This window comes from Gekko japonicus, unplaced genomic scaffold (assembly GCF_001447785.1).
Source record: "Gekko japonicus isolate JY-2015 unplaced genomic scaffold, Gekko_japonicus_V1.1 scaffold683, whole genome shotgun sequence".
Classification (NCBI taxonomy): domain Eukaryota; kingdom Metazoa; phylum Chordata; class Lepidosauria; order Squamata; family Gekkonidae; genus Gekko; species Gekko japonicus.
In genome coordinates, this window is record NW_015162499.1 from 163,373 (window position 1) to 181,837 (window position 18,465).

The following is an 18,465-nucleotide window of genomic DNA, read 5'->3' on the forward strand; positions in this document are numbered from 1 at the left end:
AGTGTTACCTTATAATAAATACCCATACTAGTATTAGATTGAATACTCAAAACATTTGTCAAGAGGGGAAAGGAAGAAAACTTTTGCCTTTTCACACAAATGTGCTCACTGAACAATTTGAATTCTGTGTTGAAAAATGGAATATAAGATGCTCAGCCTGTACTCAGCAAAACGAAAAGAAAGCTTCACACGTACTTTACTGTGCGGTACAAATTCCTCCATCATCTTCTTCAAAGGATTCTCATAATCCACAATCATCTGGCCAAGACGCGGATATTCCCTGTCACTAAAGACAGCAAGAAATGTGATGAAAGGAAGAGGTTATGAAACATGCCCCCAATCCCAAAAGGCTACCTCCATGCAGTACATTTTTACCTTGCTCCATGCGTCATTTCATGCGCATAGTTGTACAATCCTATGATTGCTTTCCGTTCTTCAATTCGAGACAGCAATATCATTAGTGTTGTGTAGGTTATAATTAAATCTAGGTAGTTCTTTGTTAAATCAAAGTTTACAGTCTAGAAATACAAAACAAACAGGTTTTATACTTTAGTGTTATCCACAGCATGTTTCCCATGATTTCAACTGAATGATGAAACTAATATTACGTAACCATTCTGAGAGCTCATTTGGTGACCTTGGGCTGGCCATACACTCTCAGCCTAACCTACCTCACAGGGTAGTTGTGAAGATAAAATGGAGGAGAATGATATAAGCCATTTTGGGTCCCCATTAAAAGGTAAGGTATAAATGAAATAAATACATAAACAAATAAAGCATCAACTTTCAGATTATCGTTTCTTACTCATCTGAACAGTTCTGAACCATTTGACAGGGAATGCTGACACATTTTAAACACTTGGAAGCATCTTTAACAGTCTTCATATATTAAACATACTTGCGGTAGTGTTTTCTGAGGGGATATAAGTATGCATAGCAGATTAAATGTATCTTTCTGAGACCCTTCCAAGTATTACCAATTTAGGTTTGGTATTGCAGTTAGGATGCATGCTAGTGCATGCCTTAAAGATAAAAACAGGAGGGAAAAATTGCTGTGTCAGGGAGGCACGAACCCCGCCTGCCCTCATTCTCTTAACTGATCTAAGAGTCTTAGTAGACCATACACTGAACATGAGTCAGCAATGTAATGTGGTAAAAGGCAAATGCAATTTTGGGCTGCATCGAAAGAAGCATAGTGTCCAGATCACACAAAGTGATAGTATCATTCTACTCCGCTCTGGCTAGATTTCACTTGGAGTACTGTGCTCAGTTTTGTTCATCCCAGTTTAAGAAGGATGTTAATAAGCTGGAACATGTCCCAGGGAGATCAGTGAAAATGGTGAGGGGCCTATGAGGAACGTCCTATGAGGAAAGGTTGAGGATTTGGAGAGGAGATGGCTGAGAAGCGATACGATAGCCATCTCCAAGTAGCTTTGAATTTCCCACATTGTGCAAGGGTTGGAGCAGATGAACCTCGGGATCTCTTCCAGCTCTATGTTTCTGTGTTACTAACTACAATTACTACACTGGATGCAAGACAGGATTATGTGTTTCCTTCCCTTAACAAATCCCCCTTCCTCTCCAAATCTTAACCATAATTAAGGAATCCTACAACCGCATTAACTGCAGTTATGGCTAACTAGGATTCCTTAACCATCTTCAAATCTTGAACAAAAATTCTAGTGAACCAAGGAACCAAATTGACATTTATTGCAGTTAGGATGCATGCTAGTGCATGTCTTAAAGATAAAAACGGAAGGGAAGAAATTACTGGGCCAGGGAGGGATGCAACCCTGTCTACCCTCACTCTCTTAACTGGAGTTTAGGTCTTATGTCTGCTTTAGCCTAACACAATGGCAAAGCTAAATCTGAAAGTGTCCACTTCATCAGTGTACTTAAGAGCTGCTTTTACATTTCCTTTACAGAACAAATCCTATGTACAGTTACTCCAATCTAAACTCACCAAAATGTGAGTTTAGACTAAAGTTACTCTGCCTAGGATTGCACGATTAATCCTTCAACAGAATCTTCACAGACTTACAATATCAAAGAAGACTTGGCAAACATCAATAGTGTTCAGCAGTTCACAGACATGGTCCTTTGAAATAAAAAGAGAAACGGAAAATCAAATCACTTGCTAGAATCTTCATCTTACAATCCTTTATGAAATTTTAGACTGTATTAGTCAGCAAGATTTTGCAGAAATGCACGTATGTGTGCTAGGATTAACAGGGTTGCCACTGAATTTTTATTTTCCATTTCCCTGACTTCCCCCGCCTTTTCTTGATATTCCTGACTTGTATTCAAAAATAACCCCCTTTAAAAATTCATAGGTTACATTTACATTAAGCAAAGGTTTTACTAAACAGTTTAAAACTACACATGCTCTGAAATGCAAAAAAAATTTGTCAGTATAAGAGCTGCAATATGAACTTCTTGGGTCCCAGCAAAAAAGGTGGACTATAAATACCCAAATAATAAAAAAATTTAAACATTGATCATTAACTGAACGCATCTGCTTTGAAAGGGCACTAAAAATTACACAAAGATGGAGCTTCAACACGTGTAATCTCTGAACATTAACAAATGATTGAACATTTTTAAAACTATCCCAAAAATTATATAAAACAAATTTCAATGATTTTTTTTTAATGGCTTAAATAAAGCCACAATATGAAACTTAGTTCTAAAACTACAATTAAAAATCAAGGTAGAAATCAGAGTACAAATTTTATTTTAGAAAAGATTAAACAACAATATACAGCTATCGCTTCTACAGTTTTCTCATTTTGTCTTGCAATGCACTTTTCAGTTTATCATCCATTGTTCCTTCCATTTTGGCTTCTTTTTCTCAGTCTTTTTAAGCATTAATTTCTCCCCCAAGTTTCTCCTTTTTTTCAGAGTTCCTTCTTGTTGCTTATGGTGTTTAACCTCCAAGTATGTTCATATGTTACCAGGGAACCTCTCGCAACCAGTGAATTTTCTGGTCTTGTGTTGTGACCACCATTTTAATGTATATGATGGTGTTTTCATATTTTTTATTTATTTATTGTACTGTTGAAATGTTGTTACCTGCCCTGAGCCTGCCTGTGGGAATGGTGGGCTATAAATATGAAGAAATAAATAAGTACTTTTTGTGTCGTGTGTGAGTATGCCTGACCAACTGCAACACACTCCTACCAATTTCAACAGATTCAAATGCTCCAGAACTCATGACAGCATTATAAACCTGGCGAAGACAGACAGCAATTTCACCATGCAAATTCTCTATTATATTGACTTATTAACTGAAAATCTACTTTCAACTAAAGCACTACCAAGAGACAGGATATCTTGATATCTTGACTACATTCCACAGGTCTAAGAAGTTGTTGTTGGCCATCAAAATACCATCATAAAAGGTGTTCAATCCAACTTCATCATCTTGTTTTATCATCTATGCTTGAAACTGAGCCTTGAATTCACTGTGGTTAAAGCAGTATATTGTTGCTTTGATTTTTCAGCTGTTGTGCCATTGATTCAATCTGCTGCATGCAGCAGTTCAAGCAAAGTCCCTATTTTGCAGCTCTAACATTTGGTTTGTGTTATCATGACAGTAGGATCTGACACTGATAAGCCAAGTACCATTCTGAACTTCAAATGACTTCTTCTCAACCATTTTTTCTCAGCCACTTGATGATCACTTAAGTTTAATTTCTTTTAAGAGCTTCTTTGCTGCAAAGCCAATTTTGACCTTGTTTCTATCAAGCTACATTTCAGTCAGTTTCATGTCAATTGTTAACGACTGTAAACCAGATGGCAATTTCTGCAACTTTTCTGGTTTTATACAATGAGTCATTAGTTTCCTGATTAGCTCATGATGCTCTTCACAGAAAAAGAAAAGGCGCCAACAGCTTTTGGCTCTGAAACCTTTATAGAAATAGCTCATGATCTCCAGTGACAGTTTTTAAGTCATTCCACACTTCATGAGTGGATTTTGCATTGCAGGTTTTATCACCCTGCATGTTTACCGTCAGGAATCTTTGCTTCTTCCACATGCTTGTCTACATTGTCAAAAACGGTGATCACCCTACCAAGACATAATATTCTCCAACCACCTAGAAGAGCAAAACTTCTGGCGAAATTGTGCACTTCCCATCACAGCAGTGTATAATGCCTGCCTAGCTGGGTAATCTTTGAACAAATAACACATGTTGTGCAACACTAAATTCATGTCCCATTTCACTGCATGAATTCCAGTTTTAAAAGACCCATGGACAACATGAAGGCTACATGTCTCAAGGTCAATCAATCCATTTTCTTTTCCTTTCTAGTCGGGGTTGGTTTTCATTTATTCTTTCAGATTTGTCAGGAAAAAAGGTGATTTACATCTGGCCCATCCATAACTACTTGTACTAATTTTGCAACTGGTAAAGAAGACATGCCTTCTTGGAACTTCTGAAGAAGGTCTCCAGCAGTAGAAGTTTGAGGGAACACACTGGTCAGATGCCATGTGGAAACTTTTGGCAGGATTCATCCCAAAAATGAACCGCTAAATCCATCTGACCCTTTTGAATCACCTTATTCAAAGCTTCATCCAAACGGATAACAAGAATCTAGCACTGTTTCAGTAGAATATCAGAGAAGTATGGCGCCAAGAAAAAAACTACAACATACATTGCTTTTGTTTTTCCAAGATGAAAATGTTGGCTATTTGGCTTATCTGAAAACACTCGTAATAACTCATTGATGTTGTTGTAAGAGTTAAATGACATCATCACTAGCTGCAAAGCCCACAGGCATACTGGTTTGTGAAGCAGGTAGTTCTTTGCGTTTTTCATCACCATGAACATATTTTCCAGTGCTTTCAGAGCTTCTCTCTTTTTCCTCAGTGCTTTTACTACCTAAACTTGTACTTGACTTTTGCACCAAAACACACTGTAGTGGACTGGTGACTTGATTTAATTTTCAGGTTCTTCTGGTAGAATGGTCCTTGTGCCTGAAATTATCCAGCTAACCCCCGTATTACTTAGCTCAAAAGTTTTGTAGCACGCTTTAAAATCACATTGGTATTTGTCTTCAGTAACTGATGACAGCCATGGAATGAAGTCTGCATGAAGTCTGACAGCCAGTCATTGCATACCAAAAACTATCCTCTTTAAAAGCCATCTTTAAAATGTAGTTCCCAATGTAGCCTTTCACAGAGGCACTCGCCTACCTGTCTGGCAAGTAGGTACTTTCTGGGGCTGGAACTTTCTGGATTCCAGAATGTATAATTAGCAGATCAGTGGCAAGGAAGAAGATGAAGCTTGAATGTTTGCAGACCATTTCTGCAATTTAGCAGAAGCAGACAAGCTCATCAGCAAGCTTCATGTTCGGGAGGGGTCAGGGAGCCAGAGCTTGTTCTCTGTAAATTTTGGCAGGAGCAGACAACCCCATTTGCAAACTCTACTTGACACAGTGCACTGTGGAAATGGAACGCTGGATACTCACCATGAGGGTTCCTTCTGCTCTGAGGTTAGGAGGGCTTCATGGAATGGGTGATTCCCACCAATTGCTCAGAGAGGCATGACTAAACTCTTCAGCTTCCTGTCTCCCTGATGGGAGTCGCCCTGGCTCAGTTTGGCTACTTCACTAGCTAACGATCCCAGGAGCAGGAAGGAACAGAATAGAGATAAAACAACAACCAGAACAAGTACCATTAGAAGCATAACAGATGATAATCAGAGAACAGATGTGAGTGCGGTTAAAGAAGGATTAGGACCAGCAGGCACCTTCCCCTGTAACTTGATCACAAAGGATTGGTCAAACTCAGGATCCCGCTTTTGCAGATATTCTTCCATTCTTTCTGGGGGTGTTTTTGTTTTTGGTGGGAAAGGATACCCTTCTAACCTCAGAGCAGAAGGAACCTTCATGGTGAGTATCCAAGGTTCTGCTCTTGCTCTGAGGAGGAGGGCATCTTGGAATGGGACTTCCAGCCGCAGTGTCCCAGTGACGAGTGGGAACTGAGAATCCTGCAGCGCTCTATGCGCAAAGGCAGTGTCAGCTGAGAAGAAGGAATTAAGTTTGTAGTGTCGGACAAAGGTCAAGACCGAAGACTATGTTGCCGTCTTGCACATGTCCTCTACTCAGGCTTGATGATAGAAGCCTACGGTAGTGGCTGCACTTCTCACTCCGTGAACCATGATCCCTGCTAGAACTGGAATGTCGTTTGCCTTGTAGGCATGGGAGATGCACTGCTGAATGGCGTAGCTGATGGTCGATCTGGACATGATCTTCCCTTATTTGGGGCTGCTAACAAAATTAAAAGAGAGTCCACCTTTCTGAGGGATTCTGTACATTGGAGGGAGATTCTGAGGGTCCGATCTCCCCTTGGGGTGACTAGGACGTGGGAAGAAGGGAGGGAGGTGAATCTCCTGAGTCCTGTGAAAAGTTGAGTTCATCTGGGCGATAAAGGTGGGATCTGACCCAAGCACCACTTTGTCCTTGTGGAAGACATGAAAGCCTTTTCTGTCTGACAAGGCTCCCAGTTTCAACACCCTTCTAGATGAAATCACTACTGTAGAAAAAAAGGGTTTTTATGCACAGCCATTTTAGGGGGAACCTCCCTTAAGAACTTGAAAGGAGGATTAGTGAGAGCCAAAAGAACTATAGACAGTCTCCATGAAGGCCACAGCAGGGTTCATCTGCGCAATCCCTTGGAGAAAGCAGAAGATAGGAGGATGTCTAGTTAAGAGATGCCAGCTACATAAGGTAGGATTGTGGTGAGGGCTTCCACCTGGCAACGAAGTGTGGACATTTGTAGTTTTTTATGAACACCCTCTAACCGATGGCCCAGGCCAGGGTTGAGGAAGCTGACATGCTTGCACTGGCACCACCTCAAAAAGGTTCTTTCCCATGTAGTACTGCAGATGCACTTTATGGAGGCCCTCTTGGAAGCCGCAATGGTCTTTGCAACCTCTGAGTAGCTGAGGTTCAGGAACCCATTCCTTTCAAGAGCCACATGGTCAGAGGGAGCCACTCTGGATCTGGGTGCCAAACTGGCCCATGCTGCAATATGTCATATAGAGAATGGGCATGGAACAGGGGTCACTGGGGTGTGTGTGTGTGTGGGGGGAGGTATTTGTGAATTTCCTGCATTGTGTAGGGGGTTGGATTAGATGACCTTGGCAGTCCCTTCCAACTCTATGATTCTATGTCTGGGCTGATGGAAATCTCCCAGGGGGCCTGAAGTTAAGAGTTCCACCAAGGATGGAAACCATGGCCTGCAAGGACAATCAGGAGCCACAAAGATCACCTCCATCTGCTCCTGATGTACCTTCCACAGAGCTTGGGGTCACTGGGAGAGGCAGAGGCCCTTGAGCCATGGAGAGATTAGAGCATCCGCTCATTCTGACTGAGGGAACAGGATCTAGAGATAAATCTGAGTGACTGATAACTGGATGCCAAATCAAATATCCACTTCCAGCATTCTAACTCAAGCTGCAATTAGCAGGAAGATCTCCCATTTGATGGACCATTTGCTTTTGTTGATGATCTGTCAGCTCAGTACGTCTGCCTGGGAATTCAGGAGTCTCTGGATGTGTTCCGCTGAGATGGACCATAGGTGTTTCATGGCCCAAAAAAGGGATGAGTTGGTACTCTGCATGTAGGGGATGACCTAGAGCCCCCCACCCCACTAGATATGGGCCTGGATGAAAAATCACCTGTCCTGATGAGTATGCGCGATTGTGGTGAGGGCTTCCACCTGGCAACAAAGTCCCCAATGACTCTGAGTTTCAAGCCGTTGATGTCCATCACCTTTTCCTTTTATGTCCACATGCCTTGGGATGCAGAGCTGAGCAGTGATGCTGCCCAACCAGAGAGACTCACGGTCTGAAAAGTTTCAAGATGTGGCCCGAGCCATAGGATTGGTCCTGTCTCAGTTGTAGGGTCAGACCACCAGACTATGCTCTGAGCCATTTTAGGTTTGGGGATATGTTGCTCCTTTGCAGTATCTCTAGCTGACAGAGCCAGAGGAACCACTGAAGTGGTCCAGCAGGTAATCAGGCCCATGGAACTATCCCTATGCAGGAAGGTATTAGGCCCTGGATGTGTGCCAGGGACATCAGATGGGTAGTCTTGGCTTTGGTCAGGTCTTTTGGCCAAACTCAAAATCCTGGAAGCCTTGTCCAGCAGGGGTGGGACAGGTATGTGTACAGCATATTCTGGCATGTGCCTAACAAAGTGTTGTAGACCTTGCAACAAGTAAGACTGCTCTTTTCCTTGTTTAAAATGAAACCATGGATTTCCAGGAGCTGATGGTTCTGAGGGTGTCCCTGAATGCTATCTCCCAAGTGGGAGAACAGATCAGAATGTCATCAGATAAGGATGGATTTAGTTTCTTTGCTGTCAGATCAGGGTCACTAGGGCTACAAGGACCTTGGATAAGACCCAAGGAGCTGATGCTCGGCCCAAGGGAAGAACCCTAAACTGGAGGCAAACTGGAGAAACCTGTGATGTCCTAGAAGGATGAGACCGCATAAGCAGGCTTCCGTGAGACAGGTGGAGGTCTGATGGATCACAGGGTCTCCACATGGAAATGACCTGTTCATATACTTCAGGTCGAGAATGGCTCTCCAGTCCCCATTTCTCTTGGGCACTGAGAAAAACAAGGGATGGAATTCCTAAAGCCAGCCACACACAGGAATGTCTTTGGCATCGTGGTTTCTTTGCTTGGCCAGCTGATTAGGCTTGTTGTAGGACTGCAGGACTGAAGCTGGCATGATTTATTCGTGTGGGGGCCCTCTTAAAACAGGCTTCAGGAGCTTGACCCTGGGCGCTCCTTTGATCTGGTATAATCCAGAATCAGGTGTGATGGAAATGAAAGGAATGAGATGGAAAGGATTTCCTATCATCCGTCCATGGACTCTTGGGCATGGTCCTGTTATTATTTTTAGTTTCCAGTGGGATCTTGTTAAGACAGTCCCCAAACAGCCTTCCAGCCTGGAGTGGCTACTACTATGGGCTTTCAATGGGGATCCACTTGCTATGAGTGAAACCATAGGGTGCACCTGGCCATGGAGCAGCATGCACTCATCCACTAGAAAGGTGACCTACTTGAGAATGCGGTTGGCGCCCTCTATTGTCCCCTGGTTGTTGCTGGGAGTGAGTTGGACAAGCTTCTGGGCCCAGACAATGGCTGTTCTAGAGATTAAGGCAGAGTTAGCTGCTGCCCCAATGGCCATTGCAGTGGCCTCAAGGGACTCCCGCAGTGCATAGTCTGCTTTTCTCTCTAATCCATCCAGTTTTTTTGCCTGCTAGATTTGATACCACTGGGTGGTGAATTTGCTAAGAGGGACTCCACTTAATACAAAACAGCATTTTGATGTGTGCATAGTCACTGTACCTACCTTAACTCACTATATCATTTGATGAAGGATTTTCTTTGAAATGGTCTTAATATTACATAAGATACTGTTGGGCAGTGTTCCCTCTAAGCTGAGTTAGTGTGGGCTAGCTCACGGTTTTTTAGCCTCCAGCTCACACATTTTTGCCTTAGCTCAGGAAGGGATGGCTCCAGAGCAAACTAATTTATGCAGTAGCCAAATCACTTGCTCACATCTTTAATGGCAGTAGGTCACAAAGTAGAATTTTTGCTCACAAAACTCCACAGCTTAGAGGGAGCATTACTATTGGGGCACTATCTGTGGTTTGCGTGACTTTATGATGCGCATTACATTCTTTTGCTGTATGTGTTTACATATTCGGTATATTTAATCTATTCCTATGAGTATCATTACTTGTCTTTAAAAACTGTTTGGGAGAGTTTCCACCTTTTCACTTGAAAGCAGTATTATTAGAAGAAATAACGCACAATTTGCTGACCTGTCAAAATATCCCTATATTCAAATCAACTGAAACTGATTCCAATTTATTGAACACAAAAAAGTTGGAAGAAGCCTGTCAGCTTCTCCATAAAATAATGCTATCTCATACAAGTTCATTTTATCCTGTTTTACTGTTGACAATCATCAGCCAACAAACATTTTCAAAACATTTTCATACAGAATACATCTGTATTGTTACATTTTTATTCTGCTACTTCTCTACTCCAAGTACCACAAAAACATACTGTTCTCTTGCAGCGGCATTTCAACACTATGCCCGACAAAAGTACAGCTTAATCATATTTTCCCTGACCTTTGACCTATTTCCCTGACCAATATCCCCTTCCCTGACCTTCCAGAAAGTGGCAACCCTGATTAACCATTTGAGCACAGAAGGCAGCTGGTTTTGAAAGAGACACCACCACTCGAGCTGCAAGGCTTTTCATTTCATGCACTGATTGGCACTTGATGGGAACTCCTTGTGACATCCCCATCCCACTCTGCAAGAACGGCTACTCTGCACTTGGGGGGTTCCTTACCTTAAATTCCATAACATCAACAAACGTGAAGTAATATAAAGCCAGATTCTTCAGAATCTCTGATTTTTCCTTCTGCAGTTGAGCGAGCTGTTGCTGTAAATGAAACACACACACACATATACTATACAGCTCTTAGAAGCAAACGTGTTAACTTTAAAAAGGCAAAGTTATCTTACTTGCAAGCAGCTGGCAAATCAGGTTCCCCACACATCTTACTACGATCAGACACTGACTACGTTTCCCTAATACCACAATGCTCCCATAGCTGGGTTCTTTTTTCAAAAAAAAATAATAATGGGATGAGTTCCCTCCCAGCAGAACCCCAGAAGTCGTACTTGCTTCCTACCATGGGTGCCAGCACCGAAGAGAAGGTTGGCACCCTCTATGTTTTCCTTTCCAGACCTCCCTCTCTGATTCAGGTTCTGGTCTAGCAAAGCAGGAAGCAAGCCAACTAGCCAGCAATGACTACTGCACACACCTGTCTGTCTACACGAGCAGAGAAGGAGGGCTCCTTCAAATCTTGTGCAATCCCTCAGGGTACACTGGGGGTGGGCAGTGTGGGCTGTGCCCATGCCTGACAACTAACTGTTGTTATTAACTGCTGGCTATCAGCTAGTTAGTATGCATTAGTGCCAAAGTTAGAAGAGCCAGAGGTAAAATGAAAAACTACTGAAAATATTAGTTATACGAATAATTAGCCAAAGCAAAACAGTTCTATGAGCACAAATCAGCATGATGAAAACAAGGACAGATTTCTTGAGGTGGGAAAAAGAAGTGACAGGAGAGCTTACAGATTTTACTACGGAAAAAACAATATGCTTTTAAAATTCAGAACTTACCAAAAAGAATATCCAGGTAAAGCCACGTTAAGCATGCAAAATAAAATGTAGATACAAACATAAAATACAGTAACGGTTCTTCAACCAGTTCCATACAACACAATATACATTAAACACAAGCAACAAAAGAAACAAAGATGAGGAAAAAAAGCAGGAGGCTAGCGTGTTAAGACACTGGTGAGGAAATGGAAGAGAGAGAAACATGAATACAAGAAATTTTTAGGGGACAGAAAGGTAGATTTTCACTCTATATTTTTCAGCAATGCTCAGATGACTAATTTCTGCAGAATGCAAACAACTCAGTAGAACAGAAAAAAGAGAACAAGTTATTCAAAGAGTAGCGGAGAAAAAGAACATCTTCCTTTAACTTTCTATAACATTGTGAATTAAAACTGTTAACACTTTTCAATGTGCAAAATGTTTTAGAACCATTTCATTAAGGCTCACAAAACTTATGCTGGTTACATACCGAAATAAACTATGTATACATTAGTTAGAAACAGTCAAGGTCAATAGATATCATGCATTTAAGAGTAAACCCCTCCTTATCACATCAATCAGAACAATCACCACTGGCATCACATAAATGGACTTAAAGATCCACCTGGCTCACAAAAGGCAATCTTATCTGTAACTACATAGAACATCCAATCCTTTCTGTAAAAAAATACATAAATCCAGTCCCCCCCCCCCCCCATTTTGTGCTGCTTGGCTCCTCAATTTCTACCTTGCATAGTTTTATACAGCACCTTCACTGAACTCAAAACACTAGCCAGAATATTTCTGGACAAAACAAGCTGAAGTGTAATTGGCTGTTCAGACTAGAAAACGTAAGTTTGTTCTGAATCTTCTCTTTTCCTAAACTTTGACTGTAGGCCTTTCAGGATGAATTGCTTGTGCAATACCATAGGCTGGGATCCACTGGAAGATTTCCACAGGCACTAGGGTCCTCGCGCAAGTAGAGTGCGCGGAAAAAAAACCCCTTGTGCTGGCTCCTTTTACTATGCGAAACCCAGCCATAGGCTGGGATCCACTGGAAGATTTCCCCAGGCACTAGGGTCCTTGCGCAAGTAAAGAGTGCGGAAAAAAAACCCCTTGTGCTTGCTCCTTTTACTATGCGAAACCCAACCTATCTTGAGCTCTTTTTCTGCTTGCACAAGGTACTTTGTGAGCCATCTCTGGGCACTATAAGATACAGGGAAACGGCAGGTATTGCAGAAGATCCCATGCAAGCGGAACTGCATTACGTCATTTTACATTTCCACCTGCACACTGTCAGATCCAGGCCACTGACTCTTCAAAAGAGCATATATTGTTCAAAGGATCCATGGGAATGGTGTCAGCAACAGAACACTAACCGCAATGCCACTTTTGTGGGAACTGGAAGAAAACTGTAGGTAGGACACAAAGAAAAATTTATGGGGCTCAGGTATAGCAAGGTGCATATAACATCTCTCAGACTCTATCTATCTATCTATCTATCTATATATAGTAATCCTCTTTCATATACAGCAAAGTAAATCTCTCCTGACATACTTCATATATCTTAAATCATACATGCACAAATTCTGATTCAGGAAAGCATCAAAAGTACCGTTCTGATGAATGGAAAGTAGGAATAAAAATTCAATCAATAGCTATTGATAGGATTTTTACCACTATTGAATACCAGGGCATCAAAAGGATGTCAGAAAGTGAACCTTAAAAGCCTCCAATTGTTAGGCTGGTCCTATCCTGTGGCAGTGACACTAGTTCACATTTTATGCTAAAATGCTGCCTCCTCAAGCCCATGTGGTGTCAGCACTGGGTGCAACTATTACCAAGTGGATTTAAAACAGAATTAGGTATCGCTCTTTTCTACACTGAAAACCCACACTGTAAATCCTCATATAAGCAAAAACCCTCCAGTCTATTTTTATTTTAGGAATTAAAGAGCAATTAAGTGAGTTATGGATGAACTGACTTACACAATGCAATCTAGTGAAGGCCTTCTTTGTTTTGAATCCTAAACCATACAAAAGCTGAAAACTTGGGTACTGGGAAACTGTTCGCTCTTTAGCAAAGAAATTATTTTCAAGCTAATTAAGGACAAATGATAAAAAGTTTTACCACGTTCAGTGCCAGGTACATACAGCTATAAAACTATGGAAGGAAAAACCCAGTAAATTAAAGCTGTGCTTTCTGCCAATTTTAGTTGATGAACTGGTTATTTTTCCCTCCCCCTCCATCCTTTACTTACTTAGGAGTGGGTACCGGTAAATATCAGGATCAAGTGAATTCAAGTTCAAAAAAGAGATTTACCTATGCCATCTACCAATGCCAATCATTATGCATCCCAGTACTAACAATGCTTTAAGCTGGAGGACATTAAAACCAGGCATGCTTCAAGACCACTCCTTCGAAATGGGTTACAAAGCTCACAGTATCCGCCATACTCAATTTGCTGACAATTTGTCCGGTTACAGAGAAAGAATGGCAGCTGTGGACACATTGGTTTTTAATAAACTAGTATCCAAAGAACCATGAAGGCAGCTTTATGATTCTAAGGGCACTTAACACTGCTAGGCTGTAAGACACACTGTTTTTAAAACTGTAGTGAGATTCAAAAGTACTTGGGATATGTCACAAGTCAACTGTTCAAAGCAGAGAAACAGTGGCAGGATGCCGATCAGCTATTGCCAATTGACTGCTATTTGACTTGTGGTCAGATAGTCCATTAAATCAAGGATGTTTTTAAGTGGGCACCAGTGTTCCCTGTAAGCTGAGTTAGTGTGAGCTAGCTCACAGTTTTTTAGCCTCCGGCTCACGCATTTTTGTCTTAGCTCAGGAAGGATAGCTCCAGAGCAAACTATTTAATGCAGTAGCCAGATCGCTCACTCGCAACTTTGATGCCAGTAGCTCACAGAGTAGAATTTTTGCTCACAAGACTCCACAGCTTAGAGGGAGCATTGGTGGGCACCCTACCTCTTTTACTGATTCATGGGAGCTCTTTGGTACTAGCAGCAGGAGTGAGAGCCCTGGCTCCCCGAGCTTTGACAGAGTCAGGATTACACATACATGAATAATACCTCTCACACACAGGAGCAAGGTCTCCCTCACGTACAATCTCTCCACACAGCCCAGTCTCTAGTGACTGGAGAATCTGTGTTTTAGGAAAGAAAACACAGGGCTGGTTTATGCATGACCCTGGAACACACAATGCACTCAAGGAAGCCGCATGTCTTTTCAACCATGTATACATACCACAAGAACTGGGGCTTTGCGTGTAAATGAGCAGGCCACGTTTATACAGTTCCCCACCCTGCCAGAGGGTGGTCAGAAGGATGTACAAGCAGAGACTATTCACACAGGCTCTTAAGCATATAAACCTGATCATTTTATATTATATGCACGATGAATATAGGTGAACAAGCTTTACACTTAACGCATGATGCGTGGGAGCTGACACATACAGAAAGAGCTATCACAATGGCACAGAACACAAATGTCCAGGAAATTAAAATTATCGCTTAATCCACTTCACTTGCAGTGGGAGGGGTCTCCAGCGTGGCACCTGTGGGCACGATGGCACCCGCTGACACCTTTGTTGCTGCCCAGCAAGTGTTGGGGTCAGGTGGGGCGCTTGCCGAGAAAGGCTTCTGCCTGGCCACTGGAGATCTGATTGGCTATGCAGATTTAAAAGATGTTGTTTCAGCAGTAGCTGCCACCACAGCCCTGGTTTTATTCTCTTTCTTCATTCATTCCTCTTTCCCAGTGTATTTTTAAATTAACCCCCCCACCCCTCTGCAGTTGGGGTTCCTCTGTGTGTGGGTGTGGGGGGGGGGCTCTGCACCTGTGACAGCTATTTCATGGTTGGCCTCACCTCCTGCAGCATCAAAGGTGCCCACAGACTCTCAAAAAGGTTGGAAACCCCTGGACTAAAGAAAGCAGCAGTATTTGTAATTTACATAACACTCTCCCTGTTTCATTACTGACCAGGCCTTTGACTGGTCAAATCTTAAACTTTTAAAAAATGCTACTGGGTAATGCAAGCCCTTATGCAAGTCTAAGCATCCATTTGGATCCTGAACTCTGAACTCAAGGATGGGTGGATGAAGATTTATCATGACGTATACAATAATCTGAGAGCACTACGGTTCTGAAAACCAGCAATAGCCACAAGAAATTTGTCGGCAATTTCTTTAAAAGGAAATTGGACTCCATCCCACAGACCTGTTCCGCTAATGGTGCTAACTTCATCGGCACGCTCTGCATCAGGGGAAGGTACCACCATTAGTGGAATACAGCTATAGGATCCAACCCATAACACTAAGTTACAAGTTATATGTCGCCAGAAAAAAACCTTAACATTCCTTGAGGTGACAGATTTATCCAGTTCAAGGGTAGTAAAGCAAAGACTGGATCTTTGTGTTCCAGATTGGTCCATACTCTTAACTGCCTAAGTCATCACATTTCAGACTTTTATATGACTTCTTATGGATGAGAAGGATCTTTAATAAGGATAGATTTCTTTAATAAGGAAGTACTAGAACAGTATAGATACCGTATTGACTCTGTGACATCCTAGACCAAGAAAACTCTTAAACTGCTTATTCCTGAACTAAATTGTGGTCATTTAGCAGCTATCCCCGTCCCCTGAGCAATATTTTCGCCACACGAAAATTGTTCCTCTTTCAAATAAGAACAATTGCAACTTTACTTCTGTAGAAATAGTATGTATCCCTTCTAGAAAACTGATGCTAAATTTAGAGAAATGGCTTCAAATACCAGCACTGAACCCAGGAAGGTTTCAGCCAAACGTATACCTCTTCCGTTGCTTCATAAAGTTGTAACTTTCTAGTTTTAATTTTTTCATACTCTGACTTGGATTATTATAATTAGGTAGAATCACAGACATTCGATCTCTGAACTTCCAATCCATATGCATTCATTGGAAGGTCTGTACAGAGGCCATATGCATATACTGATATTGTGTAGGACTTTCCCCACATGATTAGAGACCTGCACATCTTCTGTTCAGACCTCCAAAGAAACAGGCACACAGATTGAAGGCAGTGCCTACCACTGCAATTCTGATACCTGCCTTTACCACATTTAGCATGTTCTAAAAGTCCAAAAACAGCTAAAAATGTTATTTCCACAGCTGTTAACAAGAGTATAATTCAATTCAAGTTAAGACACAGGTATTATTCCTGGTCTCACTGACCAAACACTAGAGGGTGAACTCCTAAACCATCATACCAGATTTTCTAATAAGAAGCAAAATCAAGAAGCAACAGAAGAGACTGCTAACGGTAAACATTACAAATGCTAAGAAGATTAGTTCTTCTATTACAAATATGGGGGGGAGCTTTTAAAAGTAAAAAAACAACATTCAACAGCTAACAGCAGTGAACGATATAGAAAGGCTAAGCAAAGACGATTTCCCTAGCCACAATGATAATTTAAACTGTTTGCCGTAGGCTTTATCAAGATTAATTTTATTCAGAAGCATTCTCATGACTTCATAGTCCACCAAAACTGAGTCTACACAAAAAGGCATTATGCCACTGAGACACACAGAGCAGCACAAATGAAGTGGAAAAGTACTGTCACTTTAAAAAACAAATGAAGTGGAAAAGTACTGTCACTTTTTTTAAAAAAATGCTTCATTTTCCTTACCATTTTAAATTGAAAACAAGATTATTTCTTTTCTACACCAGAAGGACAAATGTTGAGATTTATGGCCATGATCTGAAGAAGTTTGTGTATTGACAGCTATACCAGCAGTGAAAACTACATGGTCCCGCCCTCTACTCCCAACCAGTCTTCCTTCTGCTGCCGATCGTGGCTCTTACTACCATCCGCTGCAGGAATCTTTGCTGGTTTCTAGACAAACAAGCAACGAAGCTTCTGGGTGACTCCATCCTAATGAGGAAAGCAAAGTAGGCATCCTATTGTGGGAGACCTCAGTTATTTAAGTTCTATTAAAAAGTTTTAATTTTTACTGGGGGGTACAAATGGGGTAAATAGGATTCCTGTTCAAATAGTCTTTGAACAAGTGTATTACGAGAAAAGCAAAAAAATAGCGAGTCACCACTGGTAAACAGAAGGTGATGGTTGATGGGAAGAGTTACGCACATAGCTTCTGGCAGACGTCTGAAAAGGAGATATGGGATTCAGAATTGCAGTAAATGCCTGATCATGTAATTTAGTTCTTTCCCTCCACCATCTTTCTACCAAGGTAGCCAAAGGGAAAGCTGCTTCAACCTATGCGTTTATATTCCATAACAAAGTTCTGCTGTAGTTGCAGAAAGGTGTGCAGGAAACCAGAAGATTTTCCTGCACACCTCTGAAGGAAGAAAATGTCCTATCAGTTCCAGAAGTGTACAACTATTTAACTGTCTAATTTAAATTTTAATAACCCAACCGTTGGTATACTTGAATATATAACTCGCAGAGAATAGATAATGTAAAAAGGAATAACAGTGATTTTGGAAAGCAAACTTTTATTTATATCAAAACTTCCCTTGAAAGAAGTTTTAGCAGTGTGGAATATCTCAGAACTATTTCTTTCACATGGCAATTATTTTCATGTGTTTGTATTTTAGCAGTTTCACCTTAAAAGAAAAAAACCCTGCAGCAATACCCATCTGTTTAGAAATACTAAGGCAAATGACCCCCCAAAAAGGCAAACCCCCTACTAAAATTAATAATATTTTAATGTACAAAATTTAGAAACCGCATCCCTTTGGAACTGAATTATAGTACTTGCAAAGTATTACATATATACATACATAATACTGGAGATGGAGGTTATTATCTACGTGTTTTTTTAAATCTATCTTTAAAATTGTATCTGTTGGCGCTATTGAGATTTGGTGGTTAGTAATGCTGAAATAAAGCACTAGATACTGACAAATAAGAGACGGCAGAGGGGAAAATGGAAGAACACTCGAAAATAAATGAAGCGAATTAAGTGTGCTGGAAATTGGAATTCTCAAGCACTCATGCAAACTACGGCATGCATGAAATACATAAGCCCATTACCTGCCTCCCCTTTCTACCTCTGAGAAGAAAAACAAACATGTAAGAATATCTTCCTCTTGATTTTCCAGTATAGAGAGATGAGAGCCAGGTTACACTGTGTTTTCTGCACCCTCATCAGAATTCAGCTACGGTCATAAGAAGCCTTAAAATGCTACGTGCCCAATGTAATAAAGAGCATACAAGACAATATAAAGGGCATTGGGTACACCA

At 41.3% G+C, this 18,465-nt stretch overlaps 1 protein-coding gene across 2 annotated transcripts in view; it reads right to left on the bottom strand.

The window, feature by feature from the left end:
* The window catches only part of LOC107106014 (nck-associated protein 1), a 75,247-nt gene that overhangs the window by 41,563 nt on the left and 15,219 nt on the right, over window positions 1-18,465 (bottom strand). Inside the window, exons 3-6 of one of the 2 annotated variants that reach the window (XM_015406098.1) lie at window positions 10,388-10,474; window positions 2,042-2,098; window positions 376-518; window positions 196-286 (exon numbers count right to left, since the gene is read on the bottom strand). In XM_015406098.1, the coding sequence (XP_015261584.1) occupies window positions 196-286; window positions 376-518; window positions 2,042-2,098; window positions 10,388-10,474 (378 nt within the window). Of the gene's footprint in view, window positions 1-195; window positions 287-375; window positions 519-2,041; window positions 2,099-10,387; window positions 10,481-18,465 lie in introns of both variants that reach the window. The other variant, XM_015406097.1, reaches the window with a different exon arrangement.